Source organism: Urocampus carinirostris, chromosome 9 (genome assembly GCF_059441175.1).
Source record: "Urocampus carinirostris isolate Australia breed hairy pipefish chromosome 9, RoL_Ucar_1.0, whole genome shotgun sequence".
In the NCBI taxonomy this organism is placed as follows: domain Eukaryota; kingdom Metazoa; phylum Chordata; class Actinopteri; order Syngnathiformes; family Syngnathidae; genus Urocampus; species Urocampus carinirostris.
In genome coordinates, this window is record NC_142357.1 from 15,201,632 (window position 1) to 15,221,205 (window position 19,574).

A 19,574-nucleotide genomic window follows, 5' to 3' on the forward strand; every position below is an offset into this window, starting at 1 on the left:
ATGCATTTGAAAGATGGGAGGAAACACACACAGGCCCAAGGTGAACATGCAAACTCTGCACAGGATGGCCGGTAGCTGAATTTGAACCCGGGACTTCAGAACTGTCCTGCGGACGGGCTAAACACTCAGCAGCAGCTGCAGTTATAATTTTAAAGATAAACTGGTTTTCTAATTTTCTTTTATTTTAGCAAACATTCCAAAATGTTCAGACATTAAAACAAAGCAAGAACGACACCATTAGTAGTTGGAATGGCTTGCCTTTTATTCACAAAATTATAATGACAATCTTGTGTCAAACCTCACTGGTAAATTCAGCAACTAGGATGTTACTAGTATGCTCTTTGTCCATCGTTAATCAAGCAAGTCAAAAAGCACACAGGGACAACTTCTAACCAGTAAATAGTTTTGTACTCACAGAGAAAAACAGATTTGTTTGAATAGATTCCAGCGTTCTGTGTAATGACTGTGGTGGACTAGTGGCACGACAACACCATCTAAGAGGACATGTGTCACGCATTGGTTACCACCTAGTACAAGACCACCTGATACAAGAGTAAAGGTACCCGTAGTATGTGCTGTGCTTTCCACCAAGTACATATGTTTGGTCTTGTTATTTGTGGGGACAATAGTGGGCCTGACATCCCTACTAAGGTTGTGCCCACCCCCCACTGGAAGCCAGATGGCGTTTTTTTGTGGGTAGTAATTGTGCCCCCCGCCCCCTAGGCTTTCGATATGCCCCCCTTAAGAAAGATGTCTGGCGACGGGGTTGGTGGGGACATTTTTTAAGCAATCACATATGATTGCTCGGTATTGGTGGGGGCATGGCACATTTAAGTGATTACAAAATATTGGTGGGGACACTTCCCCTTCATCCATGCCAAAGCTCTGCCCTTCCTTTCAACAAGTAGGAAAAACATGTTATGCTGGAGCAAGGCAGACTCGTAATTTTACTGCCAGCCAAGAATTAAATGCCCTTGTGGGCAGCACCGCTAAACGTCAGTCCAAAATTATTTGAATTCGTCAAAAGCCTCGTTTAAATGCCAAATTTTTGTTGGCCAACCTATGTGCATTTTAGTGGGGTGCTAGCTGCACATACCGGTCAACCAGTCCGTTTTTTTCCGTACAAAGTAGTTTTTTTAATGCATTTTAAGATGTGTAGGGCTTAGAAGAAAATCTGTATGGAAAAAAAGCATATTTGCCAAGTATGGGTACCATCGAGTATGCACCAAATATCAAAGAATGGCAAATCAAACGAGCTTGCGGTGCTAGCCTTCATTGTCTATAATTTTTTTGTTACAAACCAGCAATGGGTCATTCGCGAACAAAAAAGCCCTAAGAGTTGGCTCTGCATCAATAAGACTGGCTCCCTTCAAAACACTTTCAGTCTCTGTTTTTCTCTCATCCTCTTATGAAGGCACTTGAGACTGGTCAATAAGACTGGTGTCTGTGTCTGCCTGCTTTGTGCTGTAAGCAAAGGAGGGAGGGGCAGAAGCCTGATGTTCAATACTGAGGACAAAAAAGTACATTATGTAAAAAGAATAAGAATGAGTCAAAGAATGAAAAGGAGTCAAATTTAGACTAATTTAATGATATTGATGGCTCCAAAGCAGAGTGCACTGTCTATCAGTGGCAGAAGAAGTTGAGTCAGTCCCTCAAAGCTGAGGCACTTTCTAGACTCTAACCATTACAAAAGACTGCTGATCTCAGGTTTAAAACATTTTTTGGCGTGTCAGTCTTTTTCAAGGGTTTTTTGGTCTAAATTGTATTGAAAATAGTTTTTGGGGTATTTAATAGTTGTTTATAGCATTGGAGCGTTAATACTCCACTTTTTAATTTCTTTTTTGTTTTTTTACATTTGAAAAATGTAAAACACAGAAAAAAAGAGCGTAAGATTATTTTGTAAGGAAAAATACGGTTTGTAAGGCCATGGAGACTTTGAGGTTGACAGGTATAAGAGCGTCAGAACTCAGACACCAGTGCCAGCATTTCCTTTGAGCCGGCTTTCAACTCCTTTGCAGGTTCAAACAACATTTCCCACAACGGCAACAGATTTACATTTGCCTGATGTTCCATCCGCCGAAAATCTCACACTTAAAATTGCTTTTAGGATTTACACACGAATATGTTACAACATGAGACAATATAAAGACATACTATTCAAATACATTTTTGCAAAACTCTATCAGACTGGTTTGGCAGCACGTATGGTTGTTACTTTTTTGAAGGTTATAAACAAATCTTGAAAGTTAAAGAATCAATGTTATTCGTCCAACACTTTCAGAGCTTCAGGAAACCTGAATATTTGGTGGAACGGTGTTACAGCGTTAGGTTGGTTGGATCCCTTAACCACTAGGGTCATAGCGGCACCATTTGATGTGGTGTGTCTTGGGCAAGTACAGCCTGAAGGCGCTCGTCCCACTCCAGGACAACATGTTTCCAGAACAAAAATTAACTTTCTATTGGAAAGACAACTGAAGTATTTTTTAAAAGAAAACAAGCCAGAATATTCCAGCAATTAAATGTACTTTGTCTAAGGAAAAAACAAAATAGGAATGTATTTACGTGTAGTAACCGTGGGCCAATTGTTTATTTTCGGACCTAGAGAGAAAGTAGCTGGAGTCCTCGTTGGGATTTTGATTGGATTCGTTTTTGCCCGCCAAAATAGAAGTATCTTCTGTACAGTTGTCCGGAATGGGGAGCAGGAGAATTCTTAGATAATCAGAAATTTATAGCAGCAGCCATTAATTTTTATCCATAAAACAGTACTAAATATAAGGTAAAAAAAAAAAAGAATCCGCAGCCCATTTTGTTCAGTGCGTGTCAACATTTTCAAGTAAAAAACTTATAAATAAATTAATAAAAAATGCAATTCATATAATTTCACACTTGATATTTTTAAAACTGTTGCATTTGGATAAACCACACAAGTCATCACAAAAAGTGCTGCCTCAAATTTCTTTTGATTACCTGTGCCCAGTTGGCGTCAAAATCTGACGCCACAGCTAAACAGACAGAGCAGACGTAGCGTTCTGAGCACCCTGCCCTAAGAAGCGGAGCTGTTCGAGCGCCCTTCCTTGGTGTTCCGCGCCAACTTGCTGTGCTTGTGTTTGGATTTCCTCAGCATGCTCGCCTGCGGGACAGCCATAGTCACTTCATTGGGGACACCAGGGATCCCCAATTGACACAAATTTGCTCCTCAGTTGGAGTTTCAACTCTTACATCTTTTTTGAAGGTAGAGTCCAACACATTTCATTGCATTTTGTAATCCCTTGCGTTCCAAAAAGGTCCAGCTATAGTAAAAACCGCAAAGTATGCACCTTTATTTATTTATTAAATACTGTACTATACATTAAAACCAAGGAACAAACCCAGATTACAGAGTCAAGCATCTCTATAACAAATGTAATTCAGGTCAATTAAAACTACTGTCATTTATATACTATGTCGTTTAAATAACTTATGTACTGTAAAATCATAATTTTAAAAATAATTTTGCATTGAGAGGCAGAAATTATTTCTGGACACCACATTTTTACTTTACATCATACTTTGTCTTGATCATATAGACGTAATGGAAAACTGCATTTACCTTTCTTCAGGAAGGTGTCGGCAACCGAAAATGTTGCAAGAGCCATAATGAAACCCCCGCCCTTAATTTTTTCCAGAGCATGTTTAGTGGGTTGAGAAGTCCACTTTTGTTGGCGGTAGAAAGCATCTTCCTTTGCCTTTTGTCCCAGGCTGCCAGTACTTTTGTAGGTCTAGACTCTAGAGCATGACATTATGACTTTTAGAGAAACATGAAATCGAACGTTGTGTAGGTCAATCAAGTGGTTTTAAGTACGTGAACAACTCAGACTGCAACGCTTTTGACGCACAGCAAAGAGAAGGGTGAGGCGATTGTTTAGCCAATCAGAATGCAAAACACACTGGTCGTTAAGTATAGTGAAACCGATATAAGTAAATCGTGATACAGAGGGATGACTGTATTCCGAACTGAGGCGTCTGCCGCTAATGAGCCACGACCTAGTGTGAACCTTTTTCTCAGCTGCCAAGTTGCCCCCTATGAAACTTAGCAAGTAGCTACGCAAAAAGTGACCCATGTTCAGTGCACATGTTACAAAGAAGAAAGCTTTCTCTCTTTTGAAAGCAAACTGCTCTTACGCCACTGGCCCGCAGCAATCTATGATTGGCTGAAGTGACAAGTTTAAGACTCGGCGAAGAAGTTTCCCCATCAAAGCAAAGGCAGTCGGGACAAACGCTCCTCCACTGCTAAACTCAAGCCTACAGACTAATGGAAACCTGTAGGACTCTACTTTTGCTCAATAAGTCGGGAGACAGAGATCGAGAACAGACCTTGGGTCCGGCGGCTGAGATGACTATGTGCCCCGGGGGCTGCAACCACGGTTCTCCGTCCACCTGCACGGGGAAGGCCTTCCTAAGCAACACACGCATGTAGGTGCCTTGGGCAAGGCGGATGCCCGAACGAAGGCCACTCTGCACCTGGCCCTGTGCAAACAAAAGCAGGAGCTCTCGAAGCACTCGATAGAAGCTAATGAATCCGAAGTCTGTGTCTGCTTACCATGTGAAGCACGCCGGTGACGCCAACAACTTCCAGCAGGCCGTCGTCCACTCTGGGCTCGACGAAGCGGGCGTCAACTTCAGAACCCCACAGGTCGGCCCCGGATCCCCAGCTGTGTAAAAACTCAAAAGGTTGGCGCGGGACCGGCAGGGCACAGGCCGGTCCTTACCTTGGAATGTTGAGGAAGATGAGACCCTCAATGTTGGGCAGCTCAACGAGGCGACCGTCCACCTGCAGCTGCAGTTCCCTGTGAAGACTGCGGGTGGCGCTTATCTTCTGCAGACCCACCTTGACATAAACACCCTTGTTGTGGAACCTGAAAGACAAGAGCTAGTGAAAAGGGTGGCGGTGGGAGACAACACTTAACTGGATTTTGCCCCGTTGCAATGCAGATGGACTAGAACTCCAAAATGAACATGGACATTTTCAACCTGGCATACCCGAGTTTTGGGGACTACACCACAGCCAATCGCTGTCGATTTCTAAAATAATCTATTTTGTGGGGTTGGTTTAATTCACGTTACCGCAACCCTGGTCTACAACCAATTGTTGCATTGACATAGGAATTGAGACGGGAAATTTTGGGGTTTACACGATTCCAATTTTATTTTCTTATTAGCTTTATGATTAGACTGGCGACAATTGGTTCTCTTACAAACTCTAGTGGGAGAACTAACAGGAAGGTGGACTAAATAGCAAGTATTAACATAATAGTTAAGTCCAGTGCGGAATCCATAACGTAAACCAAAAAGCTAACAATTCCAAGGAATTGAAAAGATTCTCGACTACTGGTGGCTACTAGACAATTTCCTTTGAAAAAACGCCATGTTTAAATTACTCCTTGATCATCACAGGGGTCACGTTAAAAAATGAACTTGTTAGTTGGCAAAATAAGTAAAGTAGAAACCATTACATTTTTTACAATTATTATACAATTGAAACATTAAACCCTTTTTATAATCTCATGCATTTGTTAACAAAAGCACCATACTAACGTTTTTTAAACTTGCCGGCCTTTGTTTGCAATTATTTTAAAAGTCAATATTCTCCAATTTCAACCACCCTCAACAAAAACAACAATTCCTTACGTAATATTCTAAAATACGACCGTAGGTTAGCAAAGCACTCAGCAGACAGTATAATTATTTGATCAAAAATCAAATTGAGAGTGTTACAATCGATCAATTGATCTCAAAATTGATCTTATTTTGCAGCAGTCTTATTCAAACTAGTGACTGTGGTGCAGTGGTGTGAGGCTGCACACAGTGTCAATGGCCCACCTGCTGGTGAACTTATCCGGGTGGCCTTGGCGGGCCAGGTGGAAGTCTAGGCTGAGCTCAGCATCTATACCCACGCCAAAGTAGTTGTTCATGTGGACAATCTACAAGAATGATGAATGCTGTTGGATGATATAATTATATTGGGAGACTTTGCGCCAGCACAGCACACCTTGGGCGCTTCCAGGAAGCTGTCGGTGCCGTTCTCGCCAAGGTCCTGTGCATCCATCAGGATGGTCCAACGGTCCAACAGAACCTCATCTGCCTCATCCACCCACGCTAGGAGATGAGCTGGCTCTTCACCACCATAGCCTGCGCCCCAGCGCATCACGCGGGACAAGTCATTGCCTGGGGAGGAACGCTGGCGTTTGATCAATAATGTAAGCTGCGTACTCGCACTCAAAACACACAGTTCTCTAGACCTGTTCCGAGTGGGACTATGCCAACCGGTGGCTCCCGGCAGGCCAGCCGGTGACGCATTGCCTCCAGCTCGCCCAGCACCCAGCCCACCGTGCCGTCGCCACCGCATACCAACACCCGGAAGCTGGGAATGTCCCGGAACATGTGGAGCCTGCATGCACACACCAATACATACAAACTCCCTGATAAGATTCTTGATGTCCCAATCATGATGCTGATCAAAAAGGGCCAGAAAGGTCACCCCGGCAGCGGTCCACCGTTGGAGAGGTCAAAGACCTGGTGCGGGTTAAGAATCTTGCGGAAGGCGTATAGAAGATCTTTACCCTTCAAGCCGCCGCTCTTGGTGTTGACAAACACCAGCAGAGGGCATGCGCCGTCTACCAACAGGCTGAGCTGCAAAAAACGCCACATCAGGCCAGCAACACCCACAACCGATATTTTCACTGAACACAGGCAAGAATTTGGGAAATTTATCTTCCACGCTTCTTATTACATCTTTGATTAGCAAGTGCACAAATTAATAGAGAAAAACGCCCCAAAAAATTATAACCTGGGAACGAGGCAGCTGATAAATTAGGTTAAAATTATTAAAAGGCTCGTCTGTTGGTGTAGCTCGATTATTCTCACAATGCCCCTCTGTTTATCTTACCTAGAACGGTGACCCTTCAATTTCCTCCTGTGAAGCCCTTTGAAACTCTTTGTGATTAAGGGCTATAAAAATAAAAATGACTTGAATTGACTTGAGTTGAGTTTCTCACAGTGGAAACTGAAAGCTAAAATCTCTGATCTAGCCTTTTGTATCCTTCCCTTAAACCATGAGTTTGAACAATATTTCTTTATATCACTCGACAGTTGTTTTGAAGCTCCCAAATGGCTACTTTTCAGAGAAGATGCAAAAAGGAGAACAACTTGCAACCAGCCACCTTACCATTTCTTATGATAGGCTCAATGAGTATACCAAAACAGTTTGTGTTCCAAATAGTCCTAAAAATATTCAAATATATAAAACAGCAGTGGGGCCAAAATATTGTACTTTTGTTTTAGTTATAGCACACTTTCTGTACAACCTATAAGCTTCATTTCACTCCTCAAATATAACTGTTTTTCTACTTTTTATTCAACTCATATTGCTGATCTAAACAACCAATGATTTAGAAGAACCTTGAAAATGATCATAGGTGCCTAAACTTTATTATACACCTGAATACTGTATCTTTTTATCCCTTTTTTATTGGTTGCCCGATTGCCGGAATATTTAGTTTGATTGGTGTGTTTTTTCTTTTATCTTTCTAGAGTCTAAACACTTGGACTATTTCATTTTAAGATCTACCTTTGTATGGATACATTGTAACACTACTGTTATAGCGTTGGTTTGGTATAGATAGAAAATATGAATGAAATAAATTGAACCCAAAAAAAAAAAAGAAATGCCTGATTCTGTCTCGCCAGTGTACCTGGAGGTCCGGGATAACGAGTGGCAGAAGGGGCTTGTGGTCGATGGCGACGTCTTTGGCCAACATGAAAACGCGCTCGGCTTCAGAAAAACACGAAAACTGCAACACCACCGCGCCTGAACGCGCACACACACATACACACACGCACAGGTAAGGGCACTGCCAACCGGCTGCGGCCGCGGCCTCACCTTGGTTGGTGTACACGTGGCTGACGTCCACCAGGTGACCTGCGTATGAGACAAGAATTGGTCACACTGCAAAGGTGCAGCTGGCACGCATGTTTAAGAGTGTACGCTCACTCTTGACAGTCAGCTGCTCTTCCATGAGCCGCCAGTATTCCTCTTTTGACAGGCAGGGAGGTAGACCTAATATCAGCAGGTTAACTTTCACCACTTGGCTCTGCCTCCTCACCACATAAAACCGAGTCTGGTTCATGTGTCGCAAAGACGTCTGGGAACGAATGCACGTAGAACACAGGCATCTCCACACCAGTACATCTACAGTGACTGTCATTAATAGCGATGACAACGGCGCCGACTCGGACCTTCCTAATGGTGTGAAGTCTGGCCAGGATCATCTGCTGCGGTGTCAGTGTTAGCCTCAGCACTGGACACAAAGGTAAAGACTTTCAGTGTGCCTTGTCCCTGATTAGCAACCAAAAATCAGGGGTGCGGCTGCACGGTTAACGGAAATCTAATCGGTATTGTGATGTGACGTAGTGCGATTGTGTAATCACAAGACACGGCGTTTTTTTCAAAGATTTATACTTTAAGTATAAGTTAAAGAGGGTTTGGACAGCCAAAAATTATAGTTCGGGTTTTAACAATGCCGACCATTTAGAGGAAAGTGTGTGTTGGGTGGAGTGACTGTGCACGACTGTGATAGGCTGGTTTAGGCTGTCAGTCAAAGAGCGGGGCACAACTGGCCACCAAAACAAACGTGACAGCTAGTGGTTATAACGGCTCGTTACATTGAAAAGACATTAATCAAATAATTCCTACTCTGTGGAAAGTCATAAGAGCGCAAAGAAATGCTGATCACCAGCAGGTGCTTCGTGTATTGTTATCATGTCCTGGAATCGACTAAGGCAGCGTCAGAGAGAAAGCAATAGCGAAGCTGCTGGTCTGGCCCACTGATACGGGGAGGCCAACAATTCTCTTAAACCAATAATACAGAGCATGCAGCCAATCAACGCCGGATCAATTACCCATGAAACGGGTGACCTGGATGTACAACTCATGGGAAACCGCTACATTTATGACTCTTGTATTTTAATTTTCGCGGAGATCTTGCTGAGGTTGCAGTTACCCGATGCAAGGGAACGGCTAGCCAGTTTTTACCTAAATTGCTTTTTTACTCTGAAAGGAGAAGACCACCAATTTTGTTGTACTTTTGTCTTACTTTTTATATGTAGATCCATAGTTGTCATTTTGTTACAGTAGTATATGCTCAGTCAATAATGACATCATCTTGAGGTAGGTTTGACCCTTGTACCTATTAGGTACTTACACCGAATAAGGAATTCAAAAACTAAATAATGCTCAGGAGACAACAACCCTTAACGAAGCTCCTCCGAAGTGTGCGCTGTTTAAAGGTTTAAGCATGTCACTATTATCAAGTATCCACAAAAATAACTAGCACAGAAAATTCACTTTTGTTTTTAAAATTGAAAATCACATTGAAATTGTGATACTGGGCTGAAAAATCGCAACTAAGTTTTTTTTCCAAAATTGTGCAGCCAAAATCAAGAGTCGCTGACCTTGTTTGCCGCTCATGAGGACCTCCTGCAATTCAAACGCGGTCGTGGTATCATCTTTCTAAAAGGAAAAGCAGAATGTCTATGTTACACTTTCGAAATTGCCTTCTAGTTTTGAAAGGTTAGTGAGTGAGACGCGTACGCCAAGCTCGAGCTGCACCAAGACCTCGGCGAGGACTGACGCCGCCGTGCTGTCCTCTGTCACGTGCACATCTATGTGATACTGACCATATCTGTAAGGTGAAGACATAGTTGTTGACTTCCTAGTGCTGGTGTGCACCCACATCATCCTGCAAAAGAAGAGGTGGGACCTTGGGTCGCCCCCGTACACTTGCAGGATCTCGGCGCCGACATTCTTGGCCCTTAGCATCCAAGCGTCACCGCTGTTGCGGTTGAGGTCATCGTCACATTGGAGATGCTCCGGTCGGCCCACTTCCCACAGCTGGAAATCCTCTGGTCGGCCTGGCAAGTGGAAGGCCCGCAATGCCCCTGCCTATGGTGTAAACCATCACACAGCTCAATAGCGCCTCAACAGATTCTTACGTGTTGACTTTCAGCAAGAGGTGTGCGGAGATGTCGGTGGTACTGTAAGAGCCGTTAGGGCCTTGATCGGAAAAGTAGCTTTTATCAGCAGTTTTTTCTCACGCAGCGATATCAGAGAAAATGTGAAAAAGTTTTTTTTTTTTTTTTTAATTGATTTCTTCCAAAATCTTGAACTAAAACTTGTTCCACGATTCATCCAAGTTTCTCAGCTCTTTGTATCTGTAGCCAAATTTTCTTAAAATATATGATTTAGCTCTTCCGTCATATATGTCAAAGTATCCTTGGGCAAGACACTGAGTCCCTAATGTCCCCGATACCAGATAATTGCCTTGCATGGCTAACACTGCTATTGGTTAGTTGGTGTGTAAAAGAGAAACGTGTGAAGCACATTGATTAGCACTTTGGGAGGTCCTCGTTGACTTGAAAAGCGATATATAAATGCAGAACCCGATTTTAATCTGACTAAACATTCATAATTATTTGTATATGCACAACTTTTGATGATTTGTTCACATTTGATTTCAATTTGAACTGAAGCAGCTGTTTTACTTTGGTGACTTGCACTGCAAGCTACGGATGTGCATTGTTAAATGTTATGAAGAGAGAAACCAGTCTCCATTCTTTTCTCATTTCCATCAAGTGTTCAATCAACCACCACAGCATATGTAGGGACTTCACATGAGAATGCCTATGCCAAAGACAAAGCAAAGTGCTCGGTGGCACAAAAATGGCAAATATGTGTTTAAGTTGAAAGACTGCGATTAGTGGCGCTCCCCGATCTTACCACAACTTCCTGGTTTCCGGTGGCTTTAGTGACAGAGACCGAACAGGAGTGGCCACGCTGAAGGGCGTCGTCACCATCAAAGACTTGAAGAACCCGCTTGCCTGAGCCACAGACGGCAGATGAGTGAACACTGCCCATTTATAACCACTAGTGCAGCCGGGACACCACCCACCGTGCTCAGGCGTTCCCGGTTGCCCGTCGATGAACGCCACGACGGGCGCATCTGCGCCCTCATCAGCATCTGTGGAAGGTAAGGAAAAGCGCCACTCAACATCATCGCCATGTACACCATGGGACTGAGGCGGGACAGTACCCAGCTGCTGGCCATTGTCCTCCGTGATGCGAAAGCAATGGCGCTTGCTGAAGTTTCTGGACTGGAGGAAGATGCAGCCGGGATGCAGAATCATGTGCCGCCGAGGGCCTAGTGTGCATTCCGGGGCCACTCGCAGGCGACACGCTGCATGACACTGCAGTAGATGTTCAAAAAAAGAAGTTTTAAGAAGTTGGCACAACAAAACTGTGTGGTGCGTCTTTCGATATGTCCTTTAAAAAGTTAAAAATAGGATATTTTATCTATTAAGTATGTGTTGACAGGCGCCACGGCAGCGCAGTGGTTAGGGTGTCCGTGGCAAAGTTCTGAGGTCATGGGTTCAAATCCCGCTACTAGCATTCCTGTGCGGAGTTTGCATGTTCTGTCCCTGCGTGGGTTTCCTCGCCACTCCGGTTTCATCCCACATTCCAAAAAGAAGCAAGTTAGGTTGATTGGCCGGTCCAAATTGTCCCTGGGTGTGAATGAGCGAGTGAGTTGTCCGTCTCTGTGCCCTGCAACTGGATGGCAACCAGTTGAGGGTGTCCACTGCAGAGTGCCTGAGGATAGGGATGGGCTCCAGCGCCCCCTGCGACTCTACGGAGGACAAGCAGTGCAACTAATGGATGGATGGAAGTATGTGTGAAATGGAAGTATGTGTTAAAGCCTAACTGAGCTTCTTTTCAACTGTGCCTTTCATCTTTAAAATTACTTTTCGCAAAGCTGTTGGGGGCAGAACCCTATGGGGAAAAGGAATCGAGGGGGGGAGCGCTGGAAAGTGTTGTCATGCTTACTTTTGGGTCCTTTTTTATATTTGTTAGTGTATCATGAAAATGGTGTAAGAAAAAAAAGCCTGCAGCAAGTAAAGTCAACTCCAACAACAAGAAAAATGAAAAAAGGACAGTTAACTCTTGCGCTTGTAAGAAATGCACATACTTCACCGCGTAACATAAGGAGCTTGATAAAGGCTGCAATTATGACACAAGACAAGAGATGGTTTCAGCATGTAAAAAAGTTCCAAATTATGTACAGCTCCTCTAACATATTTGACATGACTGAATATGCAGAACATGAAAAATTATTGTGGGTAGCAGGGCCCCGAGCCATCCAACTCACACATGGTTGGCTCAAAAAATGCATTATCTGCTGAACTTACAGATTTTGCTTTGCAAAACACACTATTAAATCGATATAAATCAATGTAAGGAAGAAAAAGTAAAGAGATTTGTTTTCAAATGCAACCAAGAAAAATGATCAAGTAAATACAAAATAAAGTCTAGCTTTGACTGAAAGTATGGAAGAGCGAAGCAGTCTATTTGGACTTTTAACATTCAGGCAGGTAAAGTCAGTCAGGCCACTGACTTGCTTGTAGAGTCGCCGCGAGATGTATCTTACCGTGATGCCGCACCACTCGCACCTCATCCCAGCCAGGACCTCGGACGAACTGCAAGAGCGCCGACACAGCTGGCAACGTGCGCCCTGTGCCAGGTTGCCTTCCCGCCAATGGTGATGGAACAGCTCCTGTGGGTATGCCACAGCAATTTGTGGATGACAAGTGCTTCTTTTGAGACGAGGTGGTGAAACCCCCTGCAAGGTGAGCGGCGGGCACTCACCTGCTGCAAAGAGACGTCTGTGTGACAAAGGCGGCAGTCGGCGCACGTGAAGGCAGCACAGTTGGCGTGCAGGTGCAGTTCACACACTGAAAGACAAGCCCAGAAGAATTACCCAGACCATTGCAACTTAGCAGTTGAAAGGGCTTTGGAGATGACGTATCGGGTTAACATGCCTTGGGCATGAATTTGTAGTTTCTGTACAGTGAGTAGCAGTGTAACAAACAAATATTTGGGAATGGCTGAGTGAATCAGACAGAGGTCATTGATACCATGCTCACAGATGACCAATATTAAGAGTTCTATTTTTATGTCTTTGATAAATTAAAAGTACCCCCAATGAGAATCGAATTAGAGAACACGCAATTTTGTGGTTTGTGTAGAAGTCAGCTGGGGGAGAAGAACACATAGGAGCGGCAGCCGGCAATAACTATGTGTATGTGATAGCATTAGCGGTGTTAGCAACACCCATTGGGCTAGCTCCACTTAGCACTGGCGAGACTCAGTTCGACCCCCTTGCAACTTCCTTGTAAATATCAATTAGGTATGGCGACGCTTTAAAAATATTGACGATTTTAAATCAAAGGATTCAAAACAAACTTAAATTTTAAACAAGTTCATATTGACATAAAATTCAAGTACAGTATTACCCTTTTTGATAAGACAAGATGACTGCTTGTGAAAAAAGCGGCAGCTCTAACCAATGTTCCCTGTAATTTTCCACGGGTCTGAGCGTTCACACAAAGTCGGAGAGCAACGCCTGAAACAACAGTGGGCAACAGCAACCCCAAAAGTGGCAACTAATCCATTATCAAACATGTCCAAAACTTGACATCACGTTACATTTTGCTGAATTTCCCGCAATGCAAAAAACATTTTCACTTTTGAATGAATTGACTAATGTATTATTGCAAAGGTTGTACGGCCTACAAACGTCATTTGTTTTTACAATTCTTTCACAAGATTTCCATTTTTTTTTCTGTTATCTTTTGTCGCATAATACTAACATTTTGGGGGGCTTATTTAGTCGGTTGCACGATACACAACTGTATTTAATCACATTTTCAGTGGAAGTACAATGTTGGCAACAAGATTCACTTGATATAATTGGAAATTTTCTTCATTTTTCCGTGTTTTTTTCTCTACTTTTTTTTAAATTTCTTTTTTAAAAAAAATCTCATTGTGTTAATTTTTTCCTAGCTGTTACTTACAAGTTTGTTTATTCTGGAATAATATTCCCGTCTGTTTTTAATTCATATTTTCGTTTGTTTTGTTTTTTTTAATCAAGTTTTAGTGTATTCAATAAATATTTATCCTGTTCGGCCCACAACCAAAGGTGTGGTTTGAGTTTAGGCACTGCAATTGAGTTTCACACCCCTGACCTAGGCTAACACAGCTATCTGGGTTTAATTCGTGTTGCCACCATTGTTATGCAATTGTGGTCAGTGATAAATATCAGTGGGTAATAAGGCATACATTTGAATTTCTGGCCAATTTTGGGTTTTTGCTTGTGTCGAATAGTCCGACAAATACAGTAAATAAAGTTTGGTATCAAACATTTGTAAGTGTCATTTCTTTCTTAGTGCCCCATAACGCTCCTGGGCATTGGTCTGACCTTCACAACGAAGAGCGCTGTCTCCCTCGGTGGGCTTCCTGCACAAGGAGCACACACGCTTCTTGTGGGTGTCTGGACCAAAGCAGTGAGCCACGGGAACCTACGGAGCGGGTGGGGGCGGGGGATAGAGCAACGTCACTGCTGTGTCATCATGTTTCAGTGCAACTGTGCATCACTCACCCGTACCCCCGACGGCATCATTCCGGAGCACAGTGAGCCCAACGTCTTCAGACATTTCTCATGACACATTAGGTTGCACTCTGAAGAGAACAGGTGGGGTCACCATGGCAACAACAGGACAACACAACTGCAGTTTCCATGGCAATACAGACACACTTAAAATCAGCATCCACCCAGCCCTGCACGTTTAGGAGCTTTCTCTCCCCCATTAAAGCTGATGCATATCATCATAAAAAGCCCTGCTCAAGTGTGGTAAATGTGAAAAACCTCTAAAACGCTCCACACTCAAGGACCGGATTTGCCTTTCACCATTTGGAATCACCCTCATCTATTTCAAGCACCGCATTGAAAATGCAATTACCATGGCAACGAAGGACAGCGCACAATCGTCATCACGAAAGCAACGTATTCAACGGAACATTTATAGGACATACAAACACAAGGGAAGACGCACGTTTCTGTGACGTCCAGATTGATCTACTGTATAATGGCTATTTATTTCCACTGGATATGTTGCACCTTTTGTCATCCAGTCGTAAAGAGTGCACCCATTGCAACATTATGACCGATCCACAAACATTACGTTTCTAACAGCCAAAACACCTTCAAAAGGTTTTTTTGTGGTCTGCATAAGTGTATGTCCGCCCAAGTCCAAACGCACTGCCAGTCTATCATTGCACCACGACAGGACAAGTGAAATTTCAGACTTCTAGAAGGGACCGTGGTCCTAGATGATTTAAAGGGACAATGAGTTCCTAAAACGACCCCACCTCTAATGACAGAAAAAAAAACTGTACAAGTTATCAATCTAGTATATCAAGGAGTGTCATGTAGCTGACAGTTTTGCTAGCCAATTTTGAAAATTCATTATTTTAGAGCAGGGGTCAGGAACCTTTTTAACTCAAAGATCCATGAAAGATTATAAACCATAGAACCTGATAATTTTTTTAAGCACATTTTGCTTCACTGTGTGACGTCTAATGATTTGATAAGATCTCTAAAATAATAACAATGCAAGAGCCTGTGTCCCATAAAAACAAATATACGGCTTAAAATGTGTTTTTCTCCCAGAGTTACTGAAGATCATAGAGGCTTAATTTGACTCTCATTTTTGTCAGAAATCAGAGTTTTAAAACAAGGTGCGAGCAGAGTTGTTTTCTAAAATTTTAACAAAACAGTGCAGATGTAAAGGATACAGATGTATTTAGGGGAGTGCGCTATGTGTGCAGACATCCACACACTCCACCGCTCAACCATTCAAAATCCTCTGGGTGCTTAGCTGGCGTTTTCGGGTGTTTACTCAACATCTTTATCAATCAAACTACTAATGGGAACGATGATGATAGTCGAACACAATTCCACTTTGACCCATTTAATTATGCTGCTATTGAGTTATTCTGGTACTAGGTCTTCACTTTTAATGTCTATACTGAGTTATTTGTGGGTATTGGGTTTTATCGATCTTCATTCCGGAAGGTGGCTGGCGTTTTGAGTTGTTTACAGTTGGTTTCGTAGGTTTTCATCATAAAGTGTCTAAACAAACAACATATTCCATATAAATGATTCCTTGGATATGTGACACTTTGACTATAAACTATAATTGAAACTTTGCCTCATTATATTTTAAAACAAAACATGGTTTTCTGTGTTGCTTTGGCTTTGCGTACATTATAATTGGAAACACACAGAGACAAATACTCTGAACTCCCTGCCAGATGTACTCTTGAAAAGAGCTATATCTGGCTCGTAAGCCATACTTTGCCCACCACTGTTTTCAAGCATAGGTTTCCTTGCACTGTTTGTTCCTTGAGAGGCCGGTGTTGTGCTGAAAAATGCCACAACCACAAACCCACCCCAGCCCCCCTGCATAAAATGTCCCCCTTTGCACAAACGCTAGTAAAACAACCTTTTATTGTTTGGGAAATATAATAGATCAGTAAAGCAGGGAGCATTTGCACTTTGTATAGCTTGTAGTAGAAATCACTTCTGAGCAAGATGAAAATAAATGACGCATTTTTTTCTAAACGTTTGTCTACCATTTTTTCTGTTTTGAATTTGACATTTCTTTTCAGTGTAATAAGCTTTATGGTAGAACACATAGGTTTTCAATACATTACATATTGGGTAGATTACTGATTTGAATCGCTGACTAACAGCAATAAAGGCAACTCTTAAACATGTACATCGATTGGTTTCAAAAGGTGGTGTCATTTTGCCAAAGTAAGTATTTTTAAATTGCTCAAAACCATGCCACTCAAAATTAGATACGAAGCCGTTTTATTTCATGGGGTGTATTTGAGGCACAACACCGGCAGATTACAAATGAACCTGTCGAAAGGGGAAATTTAAAAGACTCTTGGGATTGATTCCCTTGGACATGCATGGCGATGCTTTAAAGACACAACGAGGGCTGATTGGAAACGCTTAACTGGACGTCGACATGTTTGCAAAGTACCTTGACACAAGAAGCCAAGCAGCCCCCACACGAAGTCGCTGCAGTGGTGGCAGAAGGTGGGCTTGGTGAGTGTCACCCTCTTGAAGCTGTGACCCAAAGTCCGAGAGTCCTGCAGGGGTCTCTCCAGCCTTGCCGCTGGGCTCGCAATGCTACCGTCCACGGCTTCCTCTCGAGTCGCTCTGCTGTCCGCCATACTTCGCTTCCAGTCACGTCATGCACCTGATTGAAAACAATAAACACGTTCGATGACCACGTATGTCGCGTTTGCCACCAAGAGGATTTTTTTACGTTCGACCTGTGACATTGCAAGCCGGTATGAGTCCCCCGCCCTTTGCCTTTCCACATGTTGCGCGTTTCGCCTACTCGCTGATGACGATTAAGGAGGCTTCCTCTTGCTGGGATCACGACACCCGCCCTCACGTCAATACACTGAAAGTCAACAAGCGAAGAGAAGCGTCACTTCCCGCTTGATCGTTTGCTGCTTCCTGTTTTCTCCCCATTCAAAGGCCGTCTTCCTTGTTGGTGTATTTTGAGTATTGCAACTGTAATAAAATGACCTGGATTATTTGTCACCGTTTCAAGGTAACTCGTATGCCGCAATCCAAGCCACAAGTCCTGGATTGATCTAATTAAAATAGCAAGGGCATTTTCTGTTCGCACCCAAGATGCACCTACAGAAAATGGCCGCAAGGTGTCGTATTGACTCCGCCTAAATCCACCACAATCGGTTTCATTGTGTCGAACAGCACAGTGGGATTTAAATGAATGTAAGTGTGAATGAGCGAGTGAGTTGTCTGTCCCCGTGTGTCCTGCGATTGGCTGGCAACCAGTTCAGGGTGTCCCCTGCCCACTGCCCGGAGATGGCTGGGATAGTCGGTGTATACCGGATGGTACCCATAGTTGACAAATTTGCGTTTTTCAGTACTGATTTTCACGTACGTCGTGCATGTCTTAAAATGCATAATAAACGTACTTTGTATGGCAAAACCGTACAGGTTGACAGGTATGATATTGATGGCTCAAAAGCAAATTGTATTGTCTGCAAGACCAATATTTCCGAAAGAGTTGCCTCAACCGACAACACTACAGGCACTTGGGAACCGTTGAGCCAAATCTGAAGATCCGTTTGGGTGGCGAAAGAGGCTATTTTTAGTGAGCAAGGCTCTTCCAAAAGAGCCGGGATCCCCAACACTAGCAGAGGTCAGCTGACTGCTACGGGTGTGCAGATCGATCCAAATGTTGATATTAACCATACTACGTTAGTACTTGCACCGGATCGACACTATTCTCCTGGAATCGACAATTCACTCAAAGCGCTGCTTTTTTTCTAGATAGTGCATCCCTTTACACACACTCCACATGTATTCTCTAACCCAGGAAAAAAACGAGAATTATTTTCTTCTTTGGAGAATTATAACCCATGTGTCCTCTAGGGCTAAGTTTATGCCTGATTGTGTGACTAACTGGCACACTTTTAGCAACTTTCCTTTTCTGGCCGGCTGCTCCATCCCGTTTGCCTGGTAGAAGAGAAGGCCAACATGGATGTGTCCACCTCTACAATATGCAAAAATGACACAAGCAAATAGGAAGTTTGCTGCTATTTGATTCTCGTATTGTATCTTGTTTATTGCATGTTTGCATGCGGGGAAGGGGAAGATGAAGTAATTTCATCTGTGCTGTATGCTGTTCATATTTGACAATGAAATCAGAAGTTGAGGTATGATTTGTGTGGAAAAGTGGTCTGCAACTGTGGCAACACCACAAATTTGACAAGACACATGAAAAACCAGCTGCAACCGAAAATGTAAACATGTTGCTGTTTTTAACAAAAACGTGTAAACAGTGTCCGAAACTCATGACAAAAAGTTCCCGGACACCAGGGCAGACCACTGTGAAAAGTTGCCTGTCCAGCCATAAAGTTGTCTGCCCCATTTTTCCCAACTTGAAACACAATAAGACGACTAATCGCAAAAAAGCAATTATTGCAAAGTACCTTGACACAAGAAGCCAAGCAGCCCCCACACTAAGTCGCTGCAGTGGTGGCAGAATCAGAATATATAACAGAACAACACTTTAAAATTGAGTTTTTTATAGATCTACTTATAACATTCATTGCATGCACATGACATCGCTGTTTTCCATCTGCCACCAGTATGTACCCGCATTTACTCATTTTCATTCATGCAATGTTTGCGTTGCGTCGTCTGCACGTGAACTCCTCTTTCCGTGATGCTTTTAATGTACATTTACGTTTTGTAGAGTCATGCATTTTGTTAGCTTCTTTTGAATCTTTCTTCTGGGGCTGAGGTTTTAGGTTAATTCCTAACCACGTCTCCATTTTTTGTGAGTTCTCTGTGCGTCTAAATTGGAAAAATGATATGTAAATGTACGGCCTCATAACGCTCGGGAGAGTCCGGAAGCACAAGGTTATTCGATGCAGGCTTCTGATTGGCTGCCGAGTATGCAAATTGCCAAACGAACCAAAATTTCCAAACCGAACGAAGATTTCGAAATTGGAATAAAGCAAACGTTTGATTTGAAAAATATATATATATTATTTTTTTTCCTTTAAAAAGTTGTCGGCCACCCGGGCG

The 19,574-nt window shown here is 43.0% G+C and overlaps 1 protein-coding gene across 4 annotated transcripts; it reads right to left on the reverse strand.

Moving 5' to 3' along the window:
• Nucleotides 1-241: 241 nt before the first annotated feature.
• On the reverse strand, nt 242-17,425 carry dgkq (diacylglycerol kinase theta). Of its 4 annotated transcripts, none has more exons than XR_015851419.1 (26): nt 17,276-17,425; nt 16,981-17,199; nt 14,526-14,605; nt 14,346-14,445; nt 12,734-12,819; nt 12,516-12,641; nt 11,127-11,280; nt 10,986-11,054; nt 10,814-10,914; nt 9,816-9,979; nt 9,629-9,719; nt 9,490-9,547; nt 8,275-8,336; nt 8,030-8,180; nt 7,919-7,957; nt 7,731-7,846; nt 6,518-6,669; nt 6,279-6,427; nt 6,029-6,204; nt 5,860-5,960; nt 4,749-4,895; nt 4,580-4,691; nt 4,354-4,506; nt 3,590-3,765; nt 3,220-3,290; nt 242-3,130 (listed from the first exon to the last, which is right to left on the reverse strand). XR_015851419.1 is itself a non-coding variant. In XM_088344626.1 (24 exons), the coding sequence occupies exons 2-24, from the start codon at nt 17,171-17,173 to the stop codon at nt 3,044-3,046; spliced, it is 2,685 nt and encodes an 894-aa protein (XP_088200752.1). In that variant the 5' UTR covers nt 17,174-17,199; nt 17,276-17,425; the 3' UTR covers nt 242-3,043. The 4 variants fall into 4 exon arrangements, 2 of the variants coding, with proteins under 2 accessions (XP_088200752.1, XP_088200751.1); XR_015851418.1 differs by having other exon boundaries at nt 9,798-9,979; XM_088344626.1 differs by lacking the exons at nt 3,220-3,290; nt 3,590-3,765 and having other exon boundaries at nt 9,798-9,979.
• Between the last annotated feature and the right edge of the window lie 2,149 nt (nt 17,426-19,574).